Here is a 27,158-nt window from a genome sequence, read left to right as displayed (position 1 = left end):
GTTATATTACATTATAATACATGGTGTTATATTACATTATATTACATGGTGTTATATTACATTATATTACATTATATTACATGTTGTTATATTATATTACATGGTGTTATATTACATTATATTACACGTTGTTATATTATAATACATGGTGTTATATTACATTATATTACATTATATTACATAACATGTTGTTATATTACATTATGTTACATTATATTACATTATATTACATGGTGTTATATTACATTATATTACATTATATTACATGGTGTTATATTACATTATATTACATTATATTACATGGTGTTATATTACATGTTGTTATATTACATTATATTACATGGTGTTATATTACATTATATTACATTATATTACATGTTGTTATATTACATTATAATACATGGTGTTATATTACATTATATTACATTATATTACATGGTGTTATATTACATCATATTACATGTTGTTATATTACATTATATTACATGGTGTTATATTACATTATATTACATTATATTACATCATATTACATGTTGTTATATTACATTATATTACATTATATTACATGGTGTTATATTACATCATATTACATGTTGTTATATTACATCATATTACATGTTGTTATATTACATTATATTACATTATATTACATCATATTACATGTTGTTATATTACATTATATTACATGGTGTTATATTACATTATATTACATGGTGTTATATTACATTATATTACATTATATTACATCATATTACATGTTGTTATATTACATTATATTACATTATATTATATGGTGTTATATTGGATGTCATAAGGTGAAAGCACCAATTTGTAAGTCGCTCTGGATAAGAGCGTCTGCTAAATGACTTAAATGTAAATGTAATGTATATATTACATTATATTACATTATTTACATGGGTACTGGGTGGAGACTGAATGTTGATAGCCAGCCTCCACCCAGTACCCTGCCCTGAACTTAGTCCCTGTTACTAGCCAGCCTCTACCCGGTACCCTGAACTTAGTCACCACAAGCCAGCCTCCACCCAGTACCCTGCCCTGAACTTAGTCACGGTTACTAGCCAGCCTCCACCCAGTACCCTGCCCTGAACTTAGTCACTGTTGATAGCCAGTCTCTACCCGGTACCCTGCCCTGAACTTAGTCACTGTTGATAGCCAGCCTCCACCCAGTACCCTGCCCTGAACTTAGTCACTGTTGATAGCCAGCCTCCAACCAGTACCCTGCCCTGAACTTAGTCACTGTTGATAGCCAGCCTCCACCCAGTACCCTGCCCTGAACTTAGTCACTGTTACTAGCCAGCCTCTACCCGGTACCCTGCCCTGAACTTAGTCACTGTTACTAGCCGGGCTAGAAACACAAGCATTTATCTAGATATTACTGCACTGTTGGAGCTAGAAACACAAGCATGTATCTAGATATTACTGCACTGTTGGAGCTAGAAACACAAGCATGTATCTATATTACTGTACTGTTGGAGCTAGAAACACAAGCATTTGTGGAACCAGTAACATTTGATTTGACAGAAGACACACAGACAAACCCCCCTTAATGAGGAAACCATCACCACATCCAGACAGGAACAGGGTATTACAGGTGAAAGGCAGGACAGTGACAGGATCGTCAACTTACCCAACAGGTGGAGAGGTCCAGAGGACAGCAAAAAGGGGAAGATATAGCACACACACATACAGGAGTTAACAGAGCACACACATCTAGTCTACATGGTGTTAGTGTTCTTTTACCTTAGACTTTCTGTCCAGGGCTCTAGTCCCAGAATAGATAGATAGATAAATAGATAGATAGACTCTAGTCCCAGAATAGATAGATGTCTCTGTCTGTGTGTCTGTGTGTGTGTCTGCGTGTCTGTCTGCGCGTCTGTCTGTCTGCGTGCCTGTGGTTCTGTCTCTGTGTCTGTCTCTGTGTCTGTCTCTGTGTCTGTCTCTGTGTCTGTCTCTGTGTCTGTCTCTGTGTCTGTCTCTGTGTCTGTGTTTGTCTGTCTGTGTATATTCTTCTACCTTAGCCTTTCCATCCAGGGCTCCAGTCCCAGCGTAGATCTTGCTGACAGAGTCTCCGTTAACCGTCCACATGGACCTGAACACTTCCTGAAACCTGGCTACCAGCTGGGGCTTCTCTGTCAGACCCATGTCCTCTAGCTGTTTAGGTAACATCTAGGGGAGGAGAGGAGAGGGAGAAGGAGAGGAAGGGGGGAGGAGGAGAGGAGAGAGGGAGGAGAGGAAGGGAGGAGGAGGAGAGGAGAGGGAGGAGAGGAAGGGAGGAGGAGGAGAGGAGAGAGGGAGGGAGGAGAGGAAGGGAGGAGGAGGAGAGGAGAGAGGGAGGAGAGGAAGGGAGGAGGAGGAGAGGAGAGGGAGGAGAGGAAGGGAGGAGGAGGAGAGGAGAGGGAGGAGAGGAAGGGAGGAGGAGGAGAGGAGAGGGAGGAGAGGAAGGGAGGAGGAGGAGAGAGGGAGGAGAGGAAGGGAAGGGAGGAGGAGGAGAGGAGAGGGAGGAGGAGGAGGAGAGGAGAGGGAGGAGGAGGAGAGAGAGATGGAGAGAGGAGGGATGGAGAGAGGGAGGAGAGAGGGAGGAGAGAGGGAGGAGGAGGAGGAGGAGGAGAGGGGAGGAGAGGAAGGGAGGAGAGGAGAGAGGGAGGAGAGGAAGGGAAGGGAGGAGAGGAAGGGAGGAGGAGAGAGGGAGGAGGAGGAGAGAGGGATGAGAGGAGGGATGGAGAGAGGGTAGAGAGTCAGGGTAGGAGATTCCTTGAATATGAGTCATGCTTTGCCAGCTACACATTCATGTCACAGAGGAGCTTCTTAAAATAGAGATCCATTAACTTAAAGTCCATGTGTGAGACTGAATGTGTGTGTCTCACCTCCAAAGCGAAGTAGGCCTGGACACTGTTGGTTCTGTCTAGACAGTCTAGACAGTTGGTCCTGAGGGTACCACTCTGAGACCTGGGAGAGGAGGAGGAGAAGGAGAGGAGGAGGAGAGGGGAGGAGAAGAAGGAAAGGAGGAGGAGAAGGAGAAGGAGAAGAGAGTTGAGGATTTATTAGGACCCATTAGCTGCTGCCAAGGCAACTCTTCCCCATTAGCTGCTGCCAAGGCAACCCTTCCCCATTAGCTGCTGCCAAGGCAACTCTTCCCCATTAGCTGCTGCCAAGGCAACCCTTCCCCATTAGCTGCTGCCAAGGCAACCCTTCCCCATTAGCTGCTGCCAAGGCAACCCTTCCCCATTAGCTGCTGCCAAGGTAACTCTTCCCCATTAGCTGCTGCCAAGGCAACCCTTCCCCATTAGCTGCTGCCAAGGCAACCCTTCCCATTAGCTGCTGCCAAGGCAACCCTTCCCCATTAGCTGCTGCCAAGGCAACCCTTCCCCATTAGCTGCTGCCAAGGCAACCCTTCCCCATTAGCTGCTGCCAAGGCAACCCTTCCCCATTAGCTGCTGCCAAGGCAACTCTTCCCCATTAGCTGCTGCCAAGGCAACCCTTCCCCATTAGCTGCTGCCAAGGCAACCCTTCCCCATTAGCTGCTGCCAAGGCAACCCTTCCCCATTAGCTGCTGCCAAGGCAACTCTTCCCCATTAGCTGCTGCCAAGGCAACCCTTCCCCATTAGCTATTGCCAAGGCAACTCTTCTTAAGGTCCAAACAGGGTTTACATCATCAATAACCCATAACATTATGCAAGACATTATTACAATATAAAATCCACAATACCACAGAATTACAATATGTGTGTGTGTGTGTGTGTGTGTGTGTGTACTGTATGTTAGAATGTGTGGCTCTTCACAGTCCCTGTGAGGTGTTGTGTAATACATATTTATTTTTTAAAATCTTCTTGCTTTAGTGACCTGACGCTTTAGTGACCTGACGCTTTAGTGACCTGACGCTTTAGTGACCTGGAGCTTTAGTGACCTGGAGCTTTAGTGACCTGACGCTTTAGTGACCTGACGCTTTAGTGACCTGACGCTTTAGTGACCTGACGCTTTAGTGACCTGACGCTTTAGTGACCTGACGCTTTAGTGACCTGACGCTTTAGTGACCTGGAGCTTTAGTGACCTGATGCTTTAGTGACCTGGAGCTTTAGTGACCTGACGCTTCAGTGACCTGACGCTTCAGTGACCTGACGCTTCAGTGACCTGGAGCTTCAGTGACCTGGAGCTTCAGTGACCTGGAGCTTTAGTGACCTGGAGCTTTAGTGACCTGACGCTTTAGTGACCTGACGCTTTAGTGACCTGACGCTTTAGTGACCTGACGCTTTAGTGACCTGAAGCTTTAGTGACCTGAAGCTTTAGTGACCTGATGCTTTAGTGACTTGATGCTTCAGTGACCTGACGCTTTAGTGACCTGATGTGGAAGTCTGGACATGGAGACTGTGACCTCTGCTGGCATGTCTTGTGGGGTATCTATGGGTGTCTGATCTGTGTACTAGTCTTATGAACAGACAGATCGGTGCTTTCAACATGTCAATACCGTTCACAAAGACAAGTAGTGATGAAGTCAATCTCTCCTCTACATTGAGCCAGGAGAGATGGACATGCATGACATTGATGTTAGTTCTCCGTGTATATTTAAGGGCTAGCTGTGCTGCTCTGTTCTGGGCATACAGTAACTTGCCTGTCTCTCTTTGTGATACTTGAACATATGACTGGACAGTAGTCCATCTGCGACAGATCTAGGGCCTGTAGGACCTGCCTTGTTGATAGTGTTGTTTAGAAGGTAGAAACTAGAGCCTGTAGGACCTGCCTTGTTGATAGTGTTGTTAAGAAGGTAGAAACTAGTGCCTGTAGGACCTGCCTTGTTGATAGTGTTGTTAAGAAGGTAGAAACTAGGGCCTGTAGGACCTGCCTTGTTGATAGTGTTGTTAAGAAGGTAGAAACTAGGGCCTGTAGCACCTGCCTTGTTGATAGTGTTGTTAAGGTAGAAACTAGGAACTGTAGGACCTGCCTTGTTGATAGTGTTGTTAAGAAGGTAGAAACTAGGGCCTGTAGGACCTGCCTTGTTGATAGTGTTGTTAAGAAGGTAGAAACTAGGGCCTGTAGCACCTGCCTTGTTGATAGTGTTGGTAGGAAGGTAGAAACTAGGGCCTGTAGGACCTGCCTTGTTGATAGTGTTGTTAAGAAGGTAGAAACTAGGGCCTGTAGCACCTGCCTTGTTGATAGTGTTGGTAAGAAGGTAGAAACTAGGGCCTGTAGGACCTGCCTTGTTGATAGTGTTGTTAAGAAGGTAGAAACTAGGGCCTGTAGGACCTGCCTTGTTGATAGTGTTGGTAAGAAGGTAGAAACTAGGGCCTGTAGGACCTGCCTTGTTGATAGTGTTGTTAAGAAGGTAGAAACTAGGGCCTGTAGGACCTGCCTTGTTGATAGTGTTGTTAAGAAGGTAGAAACTAGGGCCTGTAGGACCTGCCTTGTTGATAGTGTTGGTAGGAAGGTAGAAACTAGGGCCTGTAGCACCTGCCTTGTTGATAGTGTTGTTAAGAAGGTAGAAACTAGAGCCTGTAGGACCTGCCTTGTTGATAGTGTTGTTAAGAAGGTAGAGCAGCACTTTATTATGGACAGACTTCTCCCCATCTTAGCTACTGTTGTATCAATATGTTTTGACCATGACAGTTTACGATCCAGGTTTTACTCCAAGTAGTTTAGCCTCCTCAACTTGCTCAACTGCCACATTATTCATTACAAGATGTAGTTGAGGTTTAGGGTTTAGTGAACGATTTGTCTCAAATACAATGCTGTTAGTTTTGGAAATATTTAGTACCATCTTATTAAATTGCCACCCATTGTTAAAACTAACTGCAGCTTTTAAGAGTTGCAGTGCTTTTCATTTGCTGCGGTAGCTGATGTGTTTAATGCTGAGTCATCAGCAAACATGGAGACAGGCTTTGTTTAATGCTGAGTCATCAGCAAACATGGAGACAGGCTTTGTTTAATGCTGAGTCATCAGCAAACATGGAGACAGGCTTTGTTTAATGCTGAGTCATCAGCAAACATGGAGACAGGCTTTGTTTAATGCTGAGTCATCAGCAAACATGGAGACAGGCTTTGTTTAATGCTGAGTCATCAGCAAACATGGAGACAGGCTTTGTTTAATGCTGAGTCATCAGCAAACATGGAGACAGGCTTTGTTTAATGCTGAGTCATCAGCAAACATGGAGACAGGCTTTGTTTAATGCTGAGTCATCAGCAAACATGGAGACAGGCTTTGTTTAATGCTGAGTCATCAGCAAACATGGAGACAGGCTTTGTTTAATGCTAGTGGCAGGTCATTAGTCAAAATAGGGGGAAAAAAGTGAGGGCTAAGTAAACTACCTTGAGGTATGCCAAACTCTACCCGGAGTTATACCAAACTCTTCCCGGAGGTATGCCAAACTCTACCCGGAGGTATGCCAAACTCTACCCGGAGGTATGCCAAACTCTACTCGGAGTTATGCCAAACTCTACCCGGAGTTATGCCAAACTCTACCCGGAGGTATGCCAAACTCTACCCGGAGGTATGCCAAACTCTACCCGGAGGTATGCCAAACTCTACCCGGAGGTATGCCAAACTCTACCCGGAGGTATGCCAAACTCTACCCGGAGGTATGCCAAACTTTACCCGGAGTTATACCAAACTCTACCCGGAGTTATACCAAACTCTTCCCGGAGGTATGCCAAACTCTTCCCGGAGGTATGCCAAACTCTTCCCGGAGGTATGCCAAACTCTTCCCGGAGGTATGCCAAACTCTACCCGGAGTTATGCCAAACTCTACCCGGAGGTATACCAAACTCTACCCGGAGGTATACCAAACTCTACCCGGAGTTATACCAAACTCTTCCCGGAGGTATGCCAAACTCTACCCGGAGGTATGCCAAACTCTACCCGGAGGTATGCCAAACTCTACCCGGAGGTATGCCAAACTCTACCCGGAGGTATACCAAACTCTACCCGGAGTTATGCCAAACTCTACCCGGAGTTATACCAAACTCTACCCGGAGGTATACCAAACTCTACCCGGAGGTATGCCAAACTCTACCCGGAGGTATGCCAAACTCTACCTGGATTATGTTGGAGAGGCTTCCATTCTAGAACACCCTCTGTGTTCTGTTAGACAGGTAACTCTTTATCCACATTATAGCAGGGGGTGTAAAGCCATAACACCCTCTGTGTTCTGTTAGACAGGTAACTCTTTATCCACATTATAGCAGGGGGATGTAAAGCCATAACACCCTCTGTGTTCTGTTAGACAGGTAACTCTTTATCCACATTATAGCAGGGGATGTAAAGCCATAACACCCTCTGTGTTCTGTTAGACAGGTAACTCTTTATCCACATTATAGCAGGGGGTGTAAAGCCATAACACCCTCTGTGTTCTGTTAGACAGGTAACTCTTTATCCACATTATAGCAGGGGGTGTAAAGCCATAACACCCTCTGTGTTCTGTTAGACAGGTAACTCTTTATCCACATTATAGCAGGGGGTGTAAAGCCATAACACCCTCTGTGTTCTGTTAGACAGGTAACTCTTTATCCACATTATAGCAGGGGGTGTAAAGCCATAACACCCTCTGTGTTCTGTTAGACAGGTAACTCTTTATCCACATTATAGCAGGGGGTGTAAAGCCATAACACATTTGTAATTCTTTCAGAAGCAAAAAAAAAGCACAATAATGTCAAAATCTGCACTGAAGTTTTAACAAAAAAAAAACACAAAAAAAACAGCTACCACAACGTTCTTAACAATTATTTTCAGCCAATCATCAAGTCATTTGTGTTAGTTGCTCTACGTGCTGAGTGCCCTTCCCTTGTAAGCGATCTGAAAGTCAGTTCATTTGTTTATTGTATCTGGTAAAAAAAAAAGTTCCTCCCTCTCTCATCCCTCTCCTCTCCTCCTCCTCCCTTCCCTTCCTCCCTTCCCTTCCTCTCCTTCTCCCTCTCCTCCCCTAAGGGTCAGTAGCAGGCTGATTGGTCAGCTGGTTGAACCGGTAAACGGTGCTTCTCTTTTTCTTTGTTTAACGGGAATAGTTGTTTGCTTCCCTCCAGGCTTGAGGCTTGACACAATTTCCCGTAGACTTAGATTGAAGAGATTGCAAATAGGAGTGGCAATATAACCTGCTCCCATCTTCAAATCATTTTCCATTCAAGTTGTCGGTTCTAGGGGGTTTGTCATTATTGAGAGACAAACAAAACAAACAAAACAAACAACAACAAAAACAACATCACCTTTTCCACACTAATTTTACAGAACTCTAAATTACAACGATTGTCTTTCATAACCTGGTCAGTTATACTTGGATGTATAGATTCGGAATTTGTTGCTGGCGTGTGTGTGTGTGTGTGTGTGTGTGTGTGTGTGTGTGTGCGTGCGTGCGGTGTGTGTGTGGTGTGTGGTGTGTGTGCGTGCGTGCGTGTGTGTGGTGTGTGTGTGGTGTGTGTGTGTGTGTGTGTGTATGGGGTGTGTGCGTGCGCGTGCGTGCGTGTGTATGGGGTGTGTGTGTGTGTGTGTGTGTGTGTGCGTGGTGTGTGTGTGTGCGTGGTGTGTGTGTGGTGTGTGTGTGTGGTGTGTGGTGTGTGTGTGGGGTGTGTGTGTGTGTGGGGTGTGTATGGGGTGTGTGTGTGTGTATGGGGTGTGTATGGGGTGTGTGTGTGGTGTGTGGTGTGTGTATGGGGTATGTGTGTGTGTGTGTGTGTGTATGTGTGTGTGTGGTGTGTGTGTGGTGTGTGTGTGTGTGTGTGTGTGGGGTGTGTGTGTGTGTGTGTATGGGGTGTGTATGGGGTGTGTGTGTGTGTGTATGGGGTGTGTATGGGTGTGTGTGTGTGTGTGTATGGGGTGTGTATGGGGTGTGTGTGTGTGTGTATGGGGTGTGTGTGTGTATGTGTGTGTGTGTGTGTGTGTGTGTGTGTGTGTGTGTGTGTGTGTGTGTGTGTGTGTGTGTGTGTGTGGGGGTGTGTATGGGGTGTGTGTGTGGTGTGTGTGTGTGGTGTGGTGTGTGGTGTGTGGTGTGGTGTGTGTGTGTGTGTGCGTGTGGTGTGTGTGTGTGTGTGTGTGTGCGTGCGTGTGGTGTGTGTGTGTGTGTGTGTGTGCGTGCGTGCGTGTGGTGTGTGGTGTGTGTGCGTGTGGTGTGTGTGTGTGCGTGTGTGTGGTGTGTGTGCGTGTGGTGTGTGTGTGTGTGCGTGTGGTGTGTGTGTGTGTGTGTGTGTGGTCTCACTTGGTAACCCCCTTCTCTCCAGAGTAGCAGAAGAAGCTACAGGCATCCAGAAACTTGTTGAGCTGAGGTTTGAGGACACTGTGGAGTTTGTCCGCTTTTCCGCCCTTCACCATCTGATGGTAGTCGAAGTTAATCATCTTCACAGCTCCGGCGTGTTCGGACGCCTTCAGGTGACTCTGACAGGGGGGGGGGGGGACGTTCACATTTAAGAGGTACATAAAAACAAAAATCTGAAATCTGCTCCAGGTACATGAACCTTGGAGAATGTAAGGTTAGATGTATCTGGAGTGCTTTGTTGATTGGGTTATGGTTGGGGTTATAGTAAGGTTAGATGTATCTGGAGTGCTTTGTTGAGCATGTGTTCTCCCTACTTCATGCTGAACAGGTTAGGGTCAGAAGGAGTTTGGGGTTAAGGGTTATAGGAGGGGTAGGGGTTAAGGGTTATAGGAGGAGTTTGGGGTTAAGGGTTATAGGAGGAGTTCGGGGGTAAGAGTTATAGGAGGAGTTCGGGGTTAAGGGGTGTAGGGGTTAAGGGTTATAGTGGTTAAGGGTTATAGGGGTTAAGGGTTGTAGGGGTTAAGGGTTATAGGTTGTAGGGGTTAAGGGTTATAGGTTGTAGGGGTTAAGGGTTATAGGGGTTAAGGCTTATAGGTTGTAGGGGTTAAGGGTTATAGGGGTTAAGGGTTATAGGAGGGGTTAAGGGTTATAGGAGGGGTTAAGGGTTATAGGAGAGGTTATGTACCTGGAATGCTTTGCTGAGCATGTGTTCTCCCTCCTTCATGCCGAGCAGGTTGATGATCACCTGTTTCCCATACAGCCTCCTCAGAGCACTGAAGTGCCTGAAACACAGTCACATACACAGGTGAGATATCACTCTGGAACACAGTCACCTACACAGGTGAGATATCACTCCGGAACAGTCACATACACAGGTGAGATATCACTCTGGAACACAGTCACCTACACAGGTGAGATATCACTCTGGAACACAGTCACATACACAGGTGAGATATCACTCCGGAACACAGTCACCTACACAGGTGAGATATCACTCCGGAACAGTCACATACACAGGTGAGATATCACTCCGGAACACAGTCACACACACAGGTGAGATATCACTCTGGAACACAGTCACATACACAGGTGAGATATCACTCTGGAACACAGTCACATACACAGGTGAGATATCACTCCGGAACAGTCACATACACAGGTGAGATATCACTCCGGAACAGTCACATACACAGGTGAGATATCACTCCGGAACAGTCACATACACAGGTGAGATATCACTCCGGAACACAGTCACACACACAGGTGAGATATCACTCTGGACCACAGTCACATACACAGGTGAGATATCACTCTGGACCACAGTCACACACACAGGTGTGATATCACTCTGGAACACAGTCACACACACAGGTGAGATATCACTCTGGAACACAGTCACCTACACAGGTGAGATATCACTCTGGAACACAGTCACATACACAGGTGAGATATCACTCTGGACCACAGTCACATACACAGGTGAGATATCACTCTGGAACACAGTCACACACACAGGTGAGATATCACTCTGGAACACAGGTGAGATATCACTCTGGAACACAGTCACATACACAGGTGAGATATCACTCTGGACCACAGTCACATACACAGGTGAGATATCACTCTGGAACACAGTCACATACACAGGTGAGATATCACTCTGGACCACAGTCACATACACAGGTGAGATATCACTCTGGACCACAGTCACACACACAGGTGAGATATCACTCTGGAACACAGTCACACACACAGGTGAGATATCACTCTGGACCACAGTCACATACACAGGTGAGATATCACTCTGGAACACAGTCACATACACAGGTGAGATATCACTCTGGACCACAGTCACATACACAGGTGAGATATCACTCTGGACCACAGTCACATACACAGGTGAGATATCACTCTGGACCACAGTCACATACACAGGTGAGATATCACTCTGGACCACAGTCACACACACAGGTGTGATATCACTCTGGAACACAGTCACATACACAGGTGAGATATCACTCCCACAGACACACCCCCCCCACCCCACAGACAGAAGACCCCACTACAGGGAAGACCCACAGACAGAAGACCCCACAACAGAGAAGCCCCACTCAGACAGGGGATATTACAGGTGTAGGTAATGGTTAGCAGTCATGGTAACAACCACCTTGTACACAAATATAAAACACAACATGCAACAATTTCAAAGATTTTACTGAGTTACATTTCATATACGGAAATCAGTCAATTTAAATGAATTCATGAGGCTCTAATCTATGGATTTCACGACTGGGGATACAGATATACATCTGTTGGTTATGATGATGGTAGTGGATGAATGGCACGACAATGGGCCTCAGGATCTCATCACAATATTGAAGTGTTTTCGTTGTCCGTAGCTTACGCCTGCCCATACCATAACCCCAGAGCAGGGTACCGCTCGCCCACACGACCCCATACACACAGTCTGCCACCTGCCCGGTACAGTTGGAATCCGTCAAGAGCACACTTCTCCGTCAAAAGTAGCATTTTCCCCTCTGAAGTCAGTTACAACGTGAAACTGCAGTCAGGTGAGCTTCCCTGGTGAGGACGACGAGCACGCAGGTGAGCTTCCCTGGTGAGGACGACGAGCACGCAGGTGAGCTTCCCTGGTGAGGACGAAGAGCACGCAGGTGAGCTTCCCTGGTGAGGACGAAGAGCACGCAGGTGAGCTTCCCTGGTGAGGACGACGAGCACGCAGGTGAGCTTCCCTGGTGAGGACGAAGAGCACGCAGGTGAGCTTCCCTGGTGAGGACGACGAGCACGCAGGTGAGCTTCCCTGGTGAGGACGACGAGCACGCAGGTGAGCTTCCCTGGTGAGGACGACAGGCACGCAGGTGAGCTTCCCTGGTGAGGACGACGAGCACGCAGGTGAGCTTCCCTGGTGAGGACGAAGAGCACGCAGGTGAGCTTCCCTGGTGAGGACGACGAGCACGCAGGTGAGCATCCCTGGTGAGGACGAAGAGCACGCAGGTGAGCTTCCCTGGTGAGGACGACGAGCACGCAGGTGAGCTTCCCTGAGACGATTTCTGACAGTTTGTGCAGAAATTCTTCATTTGCGCAAAACCCACAGCTTCATCAGCTGTCCAGGTGGATGGTCTCAGATGATCCCTCAGGTGATGAAGCCAGAAGTGGAGGTCCTGGGTTGTCATGGTTACACCTGGTCTGTGGTTGAGGAGGTCCTGGGTTGGCATGGTTACACCTGGTCTGTGGTTGAGGAGGTCCTGGGTTGGCATGGTTACACCTGGTCTGTGGTTGAGGAGGTCCTGGGTTGGCATGGTTACACCTGGTCTGTGGTTGAGGAGGTCCTGGGTTGGCATGGTTACACCTGGTCTGTGGTTGTGGAGGTCCTGGGTTGGCATGGTTACACCTGGTCTGTGGTTGTGGAGGTCCTGGGCTGGTGTGGTCACACCTGGTCTGTGGTTGTGGAGGTCCTGGGTTGGCATGGTTACACCTGGTCTGTGGTTGTGGAGGTCCTGGGCTGGTGTGGTCACACCTGGTCTGTGGTTGTGGAGGTCCTGGGCTGGCGTGGTCACACCTGGTCTGTGGTTGTGGAGGTCCTGGGCTGGCGTGGTCACACCTGGTCTGTGGCTGTGGAGGTCCTGGGCTGGTGTGGTTACACATGGTCTGTGGTTGTGGAGGTCCTGGGTTGGCGTGGTTACACCTGGTCTGTGGTTGTGGAGGTCCTGGGCTGGCGTGGTCACACCTGGTCTGTGGTTGTGGAGGTCCTGGGCTGGTGTGGTTACACCTGGTCTGTGGTTGTGGAGGTCCTGGGCTGGTGTGGTTACACCTGGTCTGTGGTTGTGGAGGTCCTGGGCTGGCGTGGTCACACCTGGTCTGTGGTTGTGGAGGTCCTGGGCTGGTGTGGTCACACCTGGTCTGTGGTTGTGGAGGTCCTGGGCTGGTGTGGTCACACCTGGTCTGTGGTTGTGGAGGTCCTGGGCTGGCGTGGTTACACCTGGTCTGTGGTTGTGGGGCTGGTTGTACGTACTGCCAAATTCCATAAAACAATGTTGGAGGCGGATTATGGTAGAGAAATTAACATTAAATTAACTGGCAACAGCTCTGGTGGACATTCCTGCAGTCAGCATGCCAATTGCACGATCCCTCAAAACTTGAGACATCTGTAGCTTTGCTTTGTGTGACAAAACTTCACATTTTAGAGTGGCCTTTTATTGTCCCCAGCACAAGGTGCACCTGTGTAATGATCGTGCTGTTTAATCAGCTTTTTTTAATATGCCACACCTGTCAGGTGGATGGATTATCTTGGAAAATGAGAAATACTCATGAACAGGGATGTAAACAAATGTATGCACAAAATTTGAGAGCAATACGCTTTTTGTACATTTGGAACATTTCTGGGATCTTTTATTTCAGCTCATGAAACATGGGATCAAACATTTGACATGTTACACATTTATATTTCTGCTCAGTAGAGTAGCATTTAGATCCTACTGCAGCCTTGCTAATGTCAACAAGACAGGAGTGTAATGTCTCTCTCTCTCTCTGTGTGACCTAGTAGAAGTAGACAGACACCCTATTCCCTCTGTAGTGCCCTATCCCCAATATGACTCTGGTCCAGAGTAGTGCACTATCCCCAATATGACTCTGGTCCAAAGTAGTGCACTATCCCCAATATGACTCTGGTCCAAAGTAGTGCACTATCCCCAATATGACTCTGGTCCAGAGTAGTGCACTATCCCCAATATGACTCTGGTCCAAAGTAGTGCACTATCCCCGATATGACTCTGGTCCAAAGTAGTGCCCAATCCCCAATATGACTCTGGTCCAGAGTAGTGCCCTATCCCCAATATGACTCTGGTCCAAAGTAGTGCCCTATCCCCAATATGACTCTGGTCCAAAGTAGTGCCCTATCCCCAATATGACTCTGGTCCAGAGTAGTGCACTATCCCCAATATGACTCTGGTCCAAAGTAGTGCACTATCCCCAATATGACTCTGGTCCAAAGTAGTGCCCTATCCCCAATATGACTCTGGTCCAGAGTAGTGCACTATCCCCGATATGACTCTGGTCCAAAGTAGTGCACTATCCCCAATATGACTCTGGTCCAAAGTAGTGCACTATCCCCAATATGACTCTGGTCCAGAGTAGTGCCCTATCCCCAATATGACTCTGGTCCAGAGTAGTGCACTATCCCCAATATGACTCTGGTCCAAAGTAGTGCACTATCCCCAATATGACTCTGGTCCAGAGTAGTGCACTATCCCCAATATGACTCTGGTCCAGAGTAGTGCACTATCCCCAATATGACTCTGGTCCAGAGTAGTGCACTATCCCCAATATGACTCTGGTCCAGAGTAGTGCACTATCCCCAATATGACTCTGGTCCAAAGTAGTGCCCTATCCCCAATATGACTCTGGTCCAGAGTAGTGCACTATTTCCATTATGACTCTGGTCCAAAGTAGTGCCCTATCCCCAATATGACTCTGGTCCAGAGTAGTGCACTATTTCCATTATGACTCTGGTCCAGAGTAGTGCACTATCCCCAATATGACTCTGGTCCAGAGTAGTGCCCTATAGAAGGATCATAGGATGTCATTTAGGATGCATACAGTGTCCAGTCTTATCTGGTGGCCCAGAACTTTCCTTTCAACCAACTGCATCAGTACAAAGCTCATCATCTAGGGGAAAGGGGGGTGTCTCTCATCTCCTCTCACTACTGTACGGTTTACACAGCTAACAAGACTAATTACCTCTCAAAAGCCGGTGCGTTGGCCTCGTACCCTCTGGAGAGCTTGACACGATGAGAGCCCACCTTTAAGAGAGAGAGAGAGACAGGGAGAGAGAGAGACAGGGAGGGAGAGAGACAGGGAGGGAGAGACAGGGAGACAGGGAGAGAGACAGAGAAAGAGACAGGGAGAGAGAGAGACAGGGAGAGAGAGAGACAGGGAGGGAGAGAGAGACAGGGAGGGGGAGAGACAGGGAGGGGGAGAGAGACAGGGAGGGAGAGAGACAGGGAGGGAGAGAGACAGGGAGAGAGAGAGAGGGAGAGAGAGAGACAGGGAGGGAGAGAGAGAGAGAGGGAGAGAGAGAGACAGGGAGGGAGAGAGAGAGACAGGGAGGGAGAGAGACAGGAAGGGTGAGAGACAGGGAGGGAGAGAGACAGGAAGGGAGAGAGACAGGGAGGGAGGGAGAGAGACAGGGAGGGAGGGAGAGAGACAGGGAGGGAGAGAGACAGGGAGGGAGAGAGAGAGACAGGGAGGGAGAGAGAGAAAGAGACAGGGAGAGAGAGAGAGAGACAGGGAGAGAGAGAGACAGGGAGGGAGAGAGACAGGGAGGGAGAGAGACAGGGAGGGAGAGAGACAGGGAGGGAGAGAGACAGGGAGGGAGAGAGACAGGGAGGGAGAGAGACAGGGAGGGAGAGAGACAGGGAGAGAGAGAGAGACAGGGAGAGAGAGAGACAGAGAGAGACAGAGACAGAGAGAGACAGAGAGAGACAGAGAGAGACAGGGAGAGACAGGGAGAGAGAGAGACAGGGAGGGAGAGAGACAGAGAGAGACAGAGAGAGACAGGGAGGGAGAGAGACAGGGAGGGAGAGAGACAGAGAGAGACAGAGAGAGACAGGGAGAGAGAGAGACAGGGAGAGAGAGAGACAGGGAGAGAGAGAGACAGGGAGAGAGAGAGACAGGGAGAGAGACAGGGAGAGAAAGAGGGTGAGAAAGAGGGTGAGAGAGAAAGACAGCAGGGTCATGTGGTCATCCTCTCTAGTATCCAGATACATCCATCACTAGGGAGTCGAATGAACACACTAAGGTTATTATAGTAAACAAAAACTAAATCATAAAAAAAATAAACTATTCAGTACAATTAATTAAAATAATTAACAAACCAGTTTGGGAGACTAAAACTTTACTTCAACTATTATATTAGACTCTAAAACTAACTAAAAAAATTAATACATATGCACAATGAGCACTTGTTTCTCAGATACATCGTTACAGTTGTTGGTTATCTAGTGAATTTTAGCCATATTAGCATAGACGTGACAGGACTCAAAACGAGAGGTCGATTTCAAATGTTCTTAATCGGTAAATTGGCCTTTTCGGTCGGCAATTATGGCCGATTACATTGCAATCCACGAGGAAACTGCGTGGCAGGCTGACCACCTGTTACGCGAATGCAGCGTCAAAAGGACCTTGGCGAGTTGCTAGCTAGCATTAAACTTATCTTGTAAAAAAAAACTATCAATCTTCACATATTCCCTAGTTAACTACACATGGTTGATGATATTACTAGTTTAACTAGCTTGTCCTGTGTTGCATGTAATTAATGCGATGCCTGTTCATTGATCGTCGAATCACAGACTACTTCAACTTCGCCAAACGGGGGATGATTTAACAAAAGCGCATTCGCGAAAAAAGCACAATCGTTGCACGAATGTACCCAACCATAAACATCTTAAAATTCTTAAAATCAATACACAGAAGTATATATATATTTTTAAACCTGCATATTTAGTTAAATAAATGCATGTTAGCAGGCAATATTAACCAGGGATATTGTGTCAATTCTCTTGTGTTCAGTGCATGCAGAGTCAGGGTATATGCAGCAGTTTGGGCCGCTTGGCTCGTTGCGAACTGTTTCTCTTCCTAACAAAGTCAATCATTAAATTGCCAGAATTTTACATAATTACATAATTGTCAAAACAACATAAAAAAAAAAAGACATGGTATCTAGAACAAGATTGTTTTTTAACTAGCTGAAACAAGCCACCTATGATTCCCCCATATGGCTGCTGCAATCTGGCCGTCCAGAATCATTACGCCCATCCTTCTGCCTCTGAGATGAGCAAGTAGCATTTGGTCTACGGGGTATTCATGGAAAAGCATTCCAGCTGGTTGAGAGGATTCCAAGAGTGTGCAAAGCTGTTCATCAAAGCAAAAGAGTGGCTACTTTCGAAGAATCTCAAATATAAAAATATATTTTGATTTGTTAAACACTGTTTTGGTTACTACATGATTCCATATGTGTTATTTTATAGTTTTGATGTCTTCCCTATTATTCTACAATGTAGAAAAAATAAAGAAAAACCATTGAATGAGTGCGTGTGTCCAAACTGTTGATTGGTACTGTATATACACATCTTTAATCAGGTTACAGTTAACGAGACCTAAGACCTCTAGACTTAGTGAGTGCAACAATATTAGCTGGCTAGTTATTGGTTTAGTAACAGATGCTAGCAGTGTACTAATATATATATATATATAGGGAAAAGGGTGGCATCGGGCTCTGGTCTAAAGTAGTGCACTATATAGGGAATAGGGTGGCATAGGGCTCTGGTCTAAAGTAGTGCACTATATAGGGAATAGGGTGCCATAGGGCTCTGGTCTAAAGTAGTGCACTATATATAGGGAATAGGGTGTCATTTCAGCCTGGGTGTCTGTCACGGACAGAGGGACTGGAGTGTCCTAAACAGGGGGAGGAAGCAGTCCTCCATTGTCCTGGTGTCTGTCAGAATCCGCATGCTATCTCTCTGGCTCCGCCTCAATCTGTCCATCTGTCTCAATCTGTCCATCTGTCCGTTTCTACCTTACTGGCCTCTCTTTCCTTCTCTCATTTCTTGCACAGACTGAGTCACACTGAGTGAGTCACAGATGCAGCTAAGTACACACACACACACACACACACCTCACACTCTCACTCCACACACACACACACACGCAAACACACACACACACACACGGGCACACACACACGGGCACACACACACAGGCACACACACACGGGCACACACACAGGCACACACACACACACACGGGCACACACACACACACGGGTACACACACACACACGGGCACACACACAGGCACACGCTCTCACTCCACACACACACACACAGGGGCACACCCTGGCAGACTCAGAAGGGATATTGGTAAATGCTCCTTGAGGCTCTGTCTTCCCCCACTACGGGCCTCAGCCTGTTTCCCCCTCAGCCTCCTCCGTCAAATCGACACCATCCTTCCTCTCCCCTTTGCCTCAGGTAGGTGTACCTGAACATATGACTGTTTGTGTGTGATTTATCACCACCCATGTTCACAGTCAGGCAGCTAGCCTGGGCTGGCATTACATCACCCTCTGCCTGTCCTCACAGTGCTTATTACAAGTCCCACTCCAGATATTATTTTCCTGTTGAAATACAATACTCCAAGTACAAATACAGTCTAGTACACACACTTAAGGGTAAAATATATGTATATGTTTTGAGCAAAATAGTGTTGTTTTGTGACACAGGTGCAGAATTCAAGGTTTGGCCATTGAAGGAGGAGGTCTGACTGAGTAAAACAATAGAGAATAAATTGAACACCTGGACAACCTATTGAGATGAGACTCTTCAGTCAGTCAGCCAATAAGCACGCTTCTAGGGAGGCTAGAGTTCTTGAATGATTAGAGAGGTTACCGTTACATTCTACAGGCCTAGAAACTGCACAGGACACACAGCCATGCTGCTAGAGTCTTTACAGCCATGGTTTACTGCCCACAGCCATGGTTTACTGTACAGCCATGGTTTACTATACAGCCATGGTTTACTGTACAGCCATGGTTTACTACACAGCCATGGTTTACTGTACAGCCATGGTTTACTGTACAGCCATGGTTTACTACACAGCCATGGTTTACTACACAGCCATGGTTTACTACACAGCCATGGTTTACTATACAGCCATGGTTTACTACACAGCCATGGTTTACTGTACAGCCATGGTTTACTGTACAGCCATGGTTTACTATACAGCCATGGTTTACTATACAGCCATGGTTTACTACACAGCCATGGTTTACTATACAGCCATGGTTTACTGTACAGCCATGGTTTACTACACAGCCATGGTTTACTGTACAGCCATGGTTTACTACACAGCCATGGTTTACTACACAGCCATGGTTTACTATACAGCCATGGTTTACTATACAGCCATGGTTTACTGTACAGCCATGGTTTACTGTACAGCCATGGTTTACTATACAGCCATGGTTTACTATACAGCCATGGTTTACTATACAGCCATGGTTTACTGCCCACAGCCATGGTTTACTGCCCACAGCCATGGTTTACTATACAGCCATGGTTTACTATACAACCATGGTTTACTATACAGCCATGGTTTACTATACAGCCATGGTTTACTATACAGCCATGGGTTACTATACAGCCATGGGTTACTATACAGCCGTGGTTTACTGTACAGCCGTGGTTTACTGTACAGCCGTGGTTTACTATACAGCCATGGTTTACTACACAGCCATGGTTTACTATACAGCCATGGTTTACTATACAGCCATGGTTTACTACACAGCCATGGTTTACTGTACAGCCATGGTTTACTATACAGCCATGGTTTACTACACAGCCATGGTTTACTATACAGCCATGGTTTACTGTACAGCCATGGTTTACTGTACAGCCATGGTTTACTGTACAGCCATGGTTTACTATACAGCCATGGTTTACTACACAGCCATGGTTTACTATACAGCCATGGTTTACTACACAGCCATGGTTTACTACACAGCCATGGTTTACTACACAGCCATGGTTTACTATACAGCCATGGTTTACTACACAGCCATGGTTTACTGCCCACAGCCATGGTTTACTATACAGCCATGGTTTACTACACAGCCATGGTTTACTGCCCAGCCATGGTTTACTGCCCAGCCATGGTTTACTGCCCACAGCCATGGTTTACTGCCCACAGCCATGGTTTACTATACAGCCATGGTTTACTATACAGCCATGGTTTACTACACAGCCATGGTTTACTATACAGCCATGGTTTACTACACAGCCATGGTTTACTACACAGCCATGGTTTACTGCCCACAGCCATGGTTTACTGCCCACAGCCATGGTTTACTATACAGCCATGGTTTACTATACAGCCATGGTTTACTATACAGCCATGGTTTACTATACAGCCATGGTTTACTGCCCACAGCCATGGTTTACTATACAGCCATGGTTTACTGTACAGCCATGGTTTACTGTACAGCCATGGTTTACTGTACAGCCATGGTTTACTGTACAGCCATGGTTTACTACACAGCCATGGTTTACTGTACAGCCATGGTTTACTACACAGCCATGGTTTACTACACAGCCATGGTTTACTATACAGCCATGGTTTACTATACAGCCATGGTTTACTGTACAGCCATGGTTTACTGTACAGCCATGGTTTACTATACAGCCATGGTTTACTATACAGCCATGGTTTACTGCCCACAGCCATGGTTTACTGCCCACAGCCATGGTTTACTATACAGCCATGGTTTACTATACAACCATGGTTTACTATACAGCCATGGTTTACTATACAGCCATGGTTTACTATACAGCCATGGTTTACTATACAGCCATGGGTTACTATACAGCCGTGGTTTACTGTACAGCCATGGTTTACTGTACAGCCGTGGTTTACTATACAGCCGTGGTTTACTACACAGCCATGGTTTACTATACAGCCATGGTTTACTACACAGCCATGGTTTACTACACAGCCATGGTTTACTGTACAGCCATGGTTTACTGTACAGCCATGGTTTACTGTACAGCCATGGTTTACTATACAGCCATGGTTTACTACACAGCCATGGTTTACTATACAGCCATGGTTTACTACACAGCCATGGTTTACTATACAGCCATGGTTTACTACACAGCCATGGTTTACTGCCCACAGCCATGGTTTACTATACAGCCATGGTTTACTACACAGCCATGGTTTACTATACAGCCATGGTTTACTACACAGCCATGGTTTACTGCCCAGCCATGGTTTACTGCCCAGCCATGGTTTACTGCCCACAGCCATGGTTTACTGCCCACAGCCATGGTTTACTATACAGCCATGGTTTACTATACAGCCATGGTTTACTATACAGCCATGGTTTACTACACAGCCATGGTTTACTATACAGCCATGGTTTACTACACAGCCATGGTTTACTACACAGCCATGGTTTACTGCCCACAGCCATGGTTTACTATACAGCCATGGTTTACTATACAGCCATGGTTTACTATACAGCCATGGTTTACTACACAGCCATGGTTTACTACACAGCCATGGTTTACTATACAGCCATGGTTTACTGCACAGCCATCGTTTACTGCACAGCCATGGTTTACTACACAGCCATGGTTTACTACACAGCCATGGTTTACTGTACAGCCATGGTTTACTACACAGCCATGGTTTACTATACAGCCATGGTTTACTATACAGCCATGGTTTACTACACAGCCATGGTTTACTATACTGACATGGTTTACTATACTGCCATGGTTTACTATACAGCCATGGTTTACTATACTGACATGGTTTACTATACTGCCATGGTTTACTATACAGCCATGCTGCTGGAGCCTTCACTGAGACTTTTGTTTTGCTGCTACTAGAAACCTGTCCAGGGGATGTTCTTGTACATCAAACTGCCTCACGCTACAGAAACAGGAGATGGGCTCCTGCTCTGTGGGCCGTTCTGGCTCGGACAAGGCTACTTACAACTTACTACCAAAGTAACCTTGTCCCCTGGCTAAATTGCCAGAGAGACAGCTGATGGATGGGATTACTACCAAAGCCTCTTCCGGTAGCCTGGTGGTTCAGCCTGTTTTTATCAGCCAACTCCTCTCGGTGTCCATTCATTGTTATGTAATGGCTTGTCTACCATAGAAGAAGGTGTCTCTCTGTATGGCTTGTCTACCATAGAAGACGGTGTCTCTCTGTATGGCTTGTCTATCATAGAAGAAGGTGTCTCTCTGTATGGCTTGTCTACCATAGAAGAAGGTGTCTCTCTGTATGGCTTGTCTACCATAGAAGAAGGTGTCTCTCTGTATGGCTTGTCTACCATAGAAGAAGTTGTCTCTCTGTATGGCTTGTCTACCATAGAAGAAGCCGTCTCTCTGTATGGCTTGTCTACCATAGAAGAAGCTGTCTCTCTGTATGGCTTGTCTACCATAGAAGAAGCTGTCTCTCTGTATGGCTTGTCTACCATAGAAGAAGCTGTCTCCATGTGTGACTCATCTACCATAGAAGAAGCTGTCTCCATGTGTGACTCATCTACCATAGAAGAAGTTGTCAAACCCCTCCAGTCTCCTCCTCACATACAGAGCCTCCAGAAAGTATTCATACCCCTTGACTTACTCCACATTTTGTTGTGTTACAGCCTGAATTTAAAACGGATTAAATAAATTCTCACGACCCACAATACTCCATAATGTCGTCACACAATACTCCATAATGTCGTCACACAATACTCCATAATGTCGTCACACAATACTCCATAATGTCGTCACACAATACTCCATAATGTCGTCACACAATACTCCATAATGTCGTCACACAATACTCCATAATGTCGTCACACAATACTCCATAATGTCGTCACACAATACTCCATAATGTCGTCACACAATACTCCATAATGTCGTCACACAATACTCCATAATGTCGTCACACAATACTCCATAATGTCGTCACACAATACTCCATAATGTCGTCACACAATACTCCATAATGTCGTCACACAATACTCCATAATGTCGTCACACAATACTCCATAATGTCGTCACACAATACTCCATAATGTCGTCACACAATACTCCATAATGTCGTCACACAATACTCCATAATGTCGTCACACAATACTCCATAATGTCGTCACACAATACTCCATAATGTCGTCACACAATACTCCATAATGTCGTCACACAATACTCCATAATGACGTCACAATACTCCATAATGGCGACACAATACTCCATAATGACGTCACAATACTCCACAACGACGTCACAATACTCCATAATGACGTCACAATACTCCATAATGGCGACACAATACTCCATAATGACGTCACAATACTCCACAACGACGTCACAATACTCCATAATGACGTCACAATACTCCATAATGACATAATACTTGCACATTTATTGAAAATGAAATTCAGAAATACCTCATTTACACAAGTATTTACACGCCTGAGTCTATACTTGTAGAAGCACAACTCCTCGATTACAGCTGTCTCTTTCTGGGTAAGTCTCTAAGAGTTTTCTACACCTGGATTGTGCAACATTTGCCCATTATTCTTTTCAAAATTCTTCAAACTCTTGTCAAATTGCTTGTTGATCATTGCTAGACAACCATTTTCAGGTCTTGTCATAGATTTATGTCAAAACTGTAAAAAAATAAAATAAAGATTTTGTAACAAATCATTGAAAATGCTATTGTGTTATTTAAAATAAAAATCATAATCGAATGTTACCTTAGACCGTCATAAAGATAACCAAATTATTAAAACATTTGCGATAATATACATGAAACGTATTAATTACACTTTTAGAATGTTGCAGTCTGACTGCTCATTAGCTTGACTGGGGAGGGGGGGGGGGTCCCCGAGGCCCAGTGGTTTTACTATTAACTACATTTTTACTTCTGATTTTATTTAGGTTTGTCATAACAAAGGGTTTGTATACTTATTGACTCAAAACATTTCATATTTACATTTGTAAATCATTTGTAAAAAATTTGTCAAAACATAATTCTCCTTTGACATGACGGGGTATTGTCTGTGTGGGCCAGTGACACAACATCTAAATGTAATCCGTTTTTAAATTCAGGCTGTAACACAATAAAATGTGGAGTAAGTCAAGAGGTATGAATACTTTCTGAAGGCTCTGTAACTTTCAGTGACGGATGGTATTAGCGGAACAGCTCTCTGCCATGTTGGTTTCTATCCACGTAGCGACGCACAAAAAAAAACCAGCCTGTTGATGAGAAGGTCGAAGGAGGATGGCAAGGACCCGTACAAGCTAACAGGCCACAAACAGGCAAATAACGGCGCAGTACAACAGTTGTGAACAGAACGACATTTTGGAACCCACAACACATGGGCGATTGCATCAGACTACCACAACTTGTTCCACTCCTATCAGCTAAAAACAAGAAGAAGTGGCTCCAGGGGACACGTGATCACCAACACTGAAAAATAGCATGTTGCGTCATGCTGATGGCAGAGTCAGGATTTGGCATAAGCAGCAAATATCCATGGCCCCATCCTGTCTGTTGTCAACAATACAGGCTGGTGGTGGTGGTGTAATGGTGAGGGGAATGTTTTCCTGCCACACGTTAGGTTCCTTGATACCAATTGAGCAATATTTCCACGCCCCGAAGAATTCAGGCTGTTATGGAGGCAAATGTGGGTCCGACATGGTACAAAATGGGTGTATCTAATAAACTGGCCACTGTGTGTATATCTAGAAAAGGATCAGCCAGCCCAATGTTAAAATACACTACCGTTCAAAAGTTTGGGGTTACTTAGAAATGTCCTTGTTTTTGAAAGAAAAGCAAGTTTTTTGTCCATTAAAATAACATAAAATTGATCAGAAATACAGTGTAGACATTGTTAATGTTGTAAATGACTATTGTAGCTGGAAACGGCAGATTTTTTATGGAATATCTACATAGGCGTACAGAGACCCATTATCAGCAACCATCACTCCTGTGTTCCAATGGCACGTTGTGTTAGCTAATCCAAGTTTATCATTTTAAAAAGGCTAATTGATCATTAGAAAACCCTTTTGCAATTATGTTAGCACAGCTGAAAACCGTTTTTCTGATTTAAAGAATCAATAAAACTGGCCTTCTTTAGACTAGTTGAGTATCTGGAGTATCAGCATTTGTGGGTTCGATTGCAGGCTTAAAATGGCCAGAAACAAAGAACTTTCTTCTGAAACTCGTCAGTCTATTCTTGTTCTGAGAAATGAAGGCTATTCCATGCGAGAAATTGCCAAGAAACTGAAGATCTCGTACAACGCTGTGTACTACTCCCTTCACCGAACAGCACAGACTGGCTTTAACCAGATTAGAAAAAGGAGTGGGAGGCCCCGGTGCACAACTGAGCAAGAGGACAAGTACATTAGAGTGTCTAGTTTGAGAAACAGATGCCTCACAAGTCCTCAACTGGCAGCTTCATTAAATAGTACCCGTAAAACACCAGTCTCAACGTCAACAGTGTAGAGGCGACTCCAGGATGTTGGCCTTCCGCTGCAAAGAAACCACTACTAAAGGACACCAATAAGAAGAAGAGACTTGCTTGGGCCAAGAAACACAAGCAATGGTCATTAGACCGGTGAAAATCTGTCTTTTGGTCTGATGAGTCCAAATTTGAGATTTGTTTGGGTTCCAACCGCTGTGTCTTTGTGAGAGGCAGAGTAGGTGAACGGATGATCGCCACATGTGTGGATCCCACCGTGAAGCATGGAGGAAGAGGTGTGATGGTGCTTTGCTGGTGACTGTGATTTATTTAGAATTCAAGGCATGGCTACCACAGCATTCATTAGCAATACGCCATATCATCTGGTTTGCGCTTAGTGGGACTATAATTTGTTTTCAACAGGACAATGACCCAACACACCTTCGGGCTTTGTAAAGGCTATTGGGCCAAGAAGGAGAGTGATGGAGTGCTGCATCAGATGACCTGGCCTCCACAATCACCCGACTTCAACCCAGTTGAGATGGTTTGGGATGTATTGGACCGCAGAGTGAAGGAAAAGCAGCCAACAAGTGCTCAGAATTTGTGGGAACTCCTTCAAGACTGTTGGAAAATTATTCCAGGTGAAGCTGGTTGAGAGATTGCCAAGAGTGTGCAAAGTTGTCATTACGGCAAAAAGTGTCTACTTTGAAGAATCTAAAATATATTTTGATTTGTTTAACCTCACTAGGGTAGGGGGCACTATTTTCACCTCCAGATGAAAAGCGTACCCAAAGTAAACTGCCTGCTACTCAGACCTAGAAGCTAGGATATGCATATACAGTGGGGCAAAAAAGTATTTAGTCAGCCACCAATTGTGCAAGTTCTCCCACTTAAAAAGATGAGAGAGGCCTGTAATTTTCATCATTAGGTACTATAACAGACAAAATGAGAAGAAAACAAATCCAGAAAATCACATTGTAGGATTTTTAATTAATTAATTTGCAAATTATGATGTAGTAGTAGCAAACTACGGAGTACTACACAGAGTTATACTCCGTTCAAAAGTCCGGGGTCACTTAGAAATGTCCTTGATTTTGTCCATTAAAATAACATAAAATTGATCAGCAATACAGTGTAGACATTGTTAATGTTGTAAATGACTATTTTTAATGAAATTATTTGCTAATTATTCCGGTTGAAATATGATCAATTATTTAAGCTAAAAACAACCTGAGGATTGATTATAAACATCGTTTGACATGTTTCTACAAACTTTACCGATACTATTTGGAATTTTCGTCTGCCTGTTGTGACCGCATTTGAACCATTGGATTACTGAACAATGCGCGCCAACAAAATGGAGGTTTTTGGATATAAAGAGGAACTTTATCGAACAAAAACAAACATTTATTGTGTAACTGGGAGTCTTTTGAGTGCAACCATACGAAGATCAAAGGTAAGTGATTCATTTTATTTCTATTTCTGACTTTCGTGACTAATCTACTTGGCTGGTAACTGTATGTAATGTTTTGTGTGCTGAGCTCTGTCCTCAGATAATCGCATGGTTTGCTTTCGCCGTAAAGCCTTTTTTGAAATCTGACACAACGGCTGGATTAACAACAAGTTAAGCTTTATTTATTACACTTGTGATTTCATGAAAGTTAAATATTTCTAGTAATTTAATTTGCATTCGGCGCTCTGCAATTTCACGGGATGTTGGCCAGTGAACCCTATAGAGGTTAACACTTTTTTGATAACTACATGATTCCATGTGTGTTAATTCATAGTTTTGATGTCTTCACTATTATTCTTCAATGTAGAAAATAGTAGAAAATTAAGAAAAACCCTGGAATGAGTAGGTGTGTCCA

General features: G+C 45.2%; 1 protein-coding gene across 1 annotated transcript in view; it reads right to left on the bottom strand.

Annotated features, from left to right (window-relative positions):
- The window catches only part of synj1 (synaptojanin 1), a 109,697-nt gene that overhangs the window by 56,007 nt on the left and 26,532 nt on the right, over positions 1–27,158 (bottom strand). Inside the window, 5 exon segments of the mRNA XM_065004970.1 lie at positions 2,035–2,187; positions 2,886–2,967; positions 9,195–9,370; positions 9,937–10,033; positions 15,006–15,067. Coding sequence (XP_064861042.1) covers positions 2,035–2,187; positions 2,886–2,967; positions 9,195–9,370; positions 9,937–10,033; positions 15,006–15,067 — 570 coding nt within the window.

The sequence above is a fragment of the Oncorhynchus nerka genome, linkage group LG19 (assembly GCF_034236695.1).
Source record: "Oncorhynchus nerka isolate Pitt River linkage group LG19, Oner_Uvic_2.0, whole genome shotgun sequence".
In the NCBI taxonomy this organism is placed as follows: Eukaryota; Metazoa; Chordata; class Actinopteri; order Salmoniformes; family Salmonidae; genus Oncorhynchus; species Oncorhynchus nerka.
The sequence above is the reverse complement of the archived record's forward strand: the minus strand, read 5'-3'. Positions and strand labels throughout refer to the sequence as shown.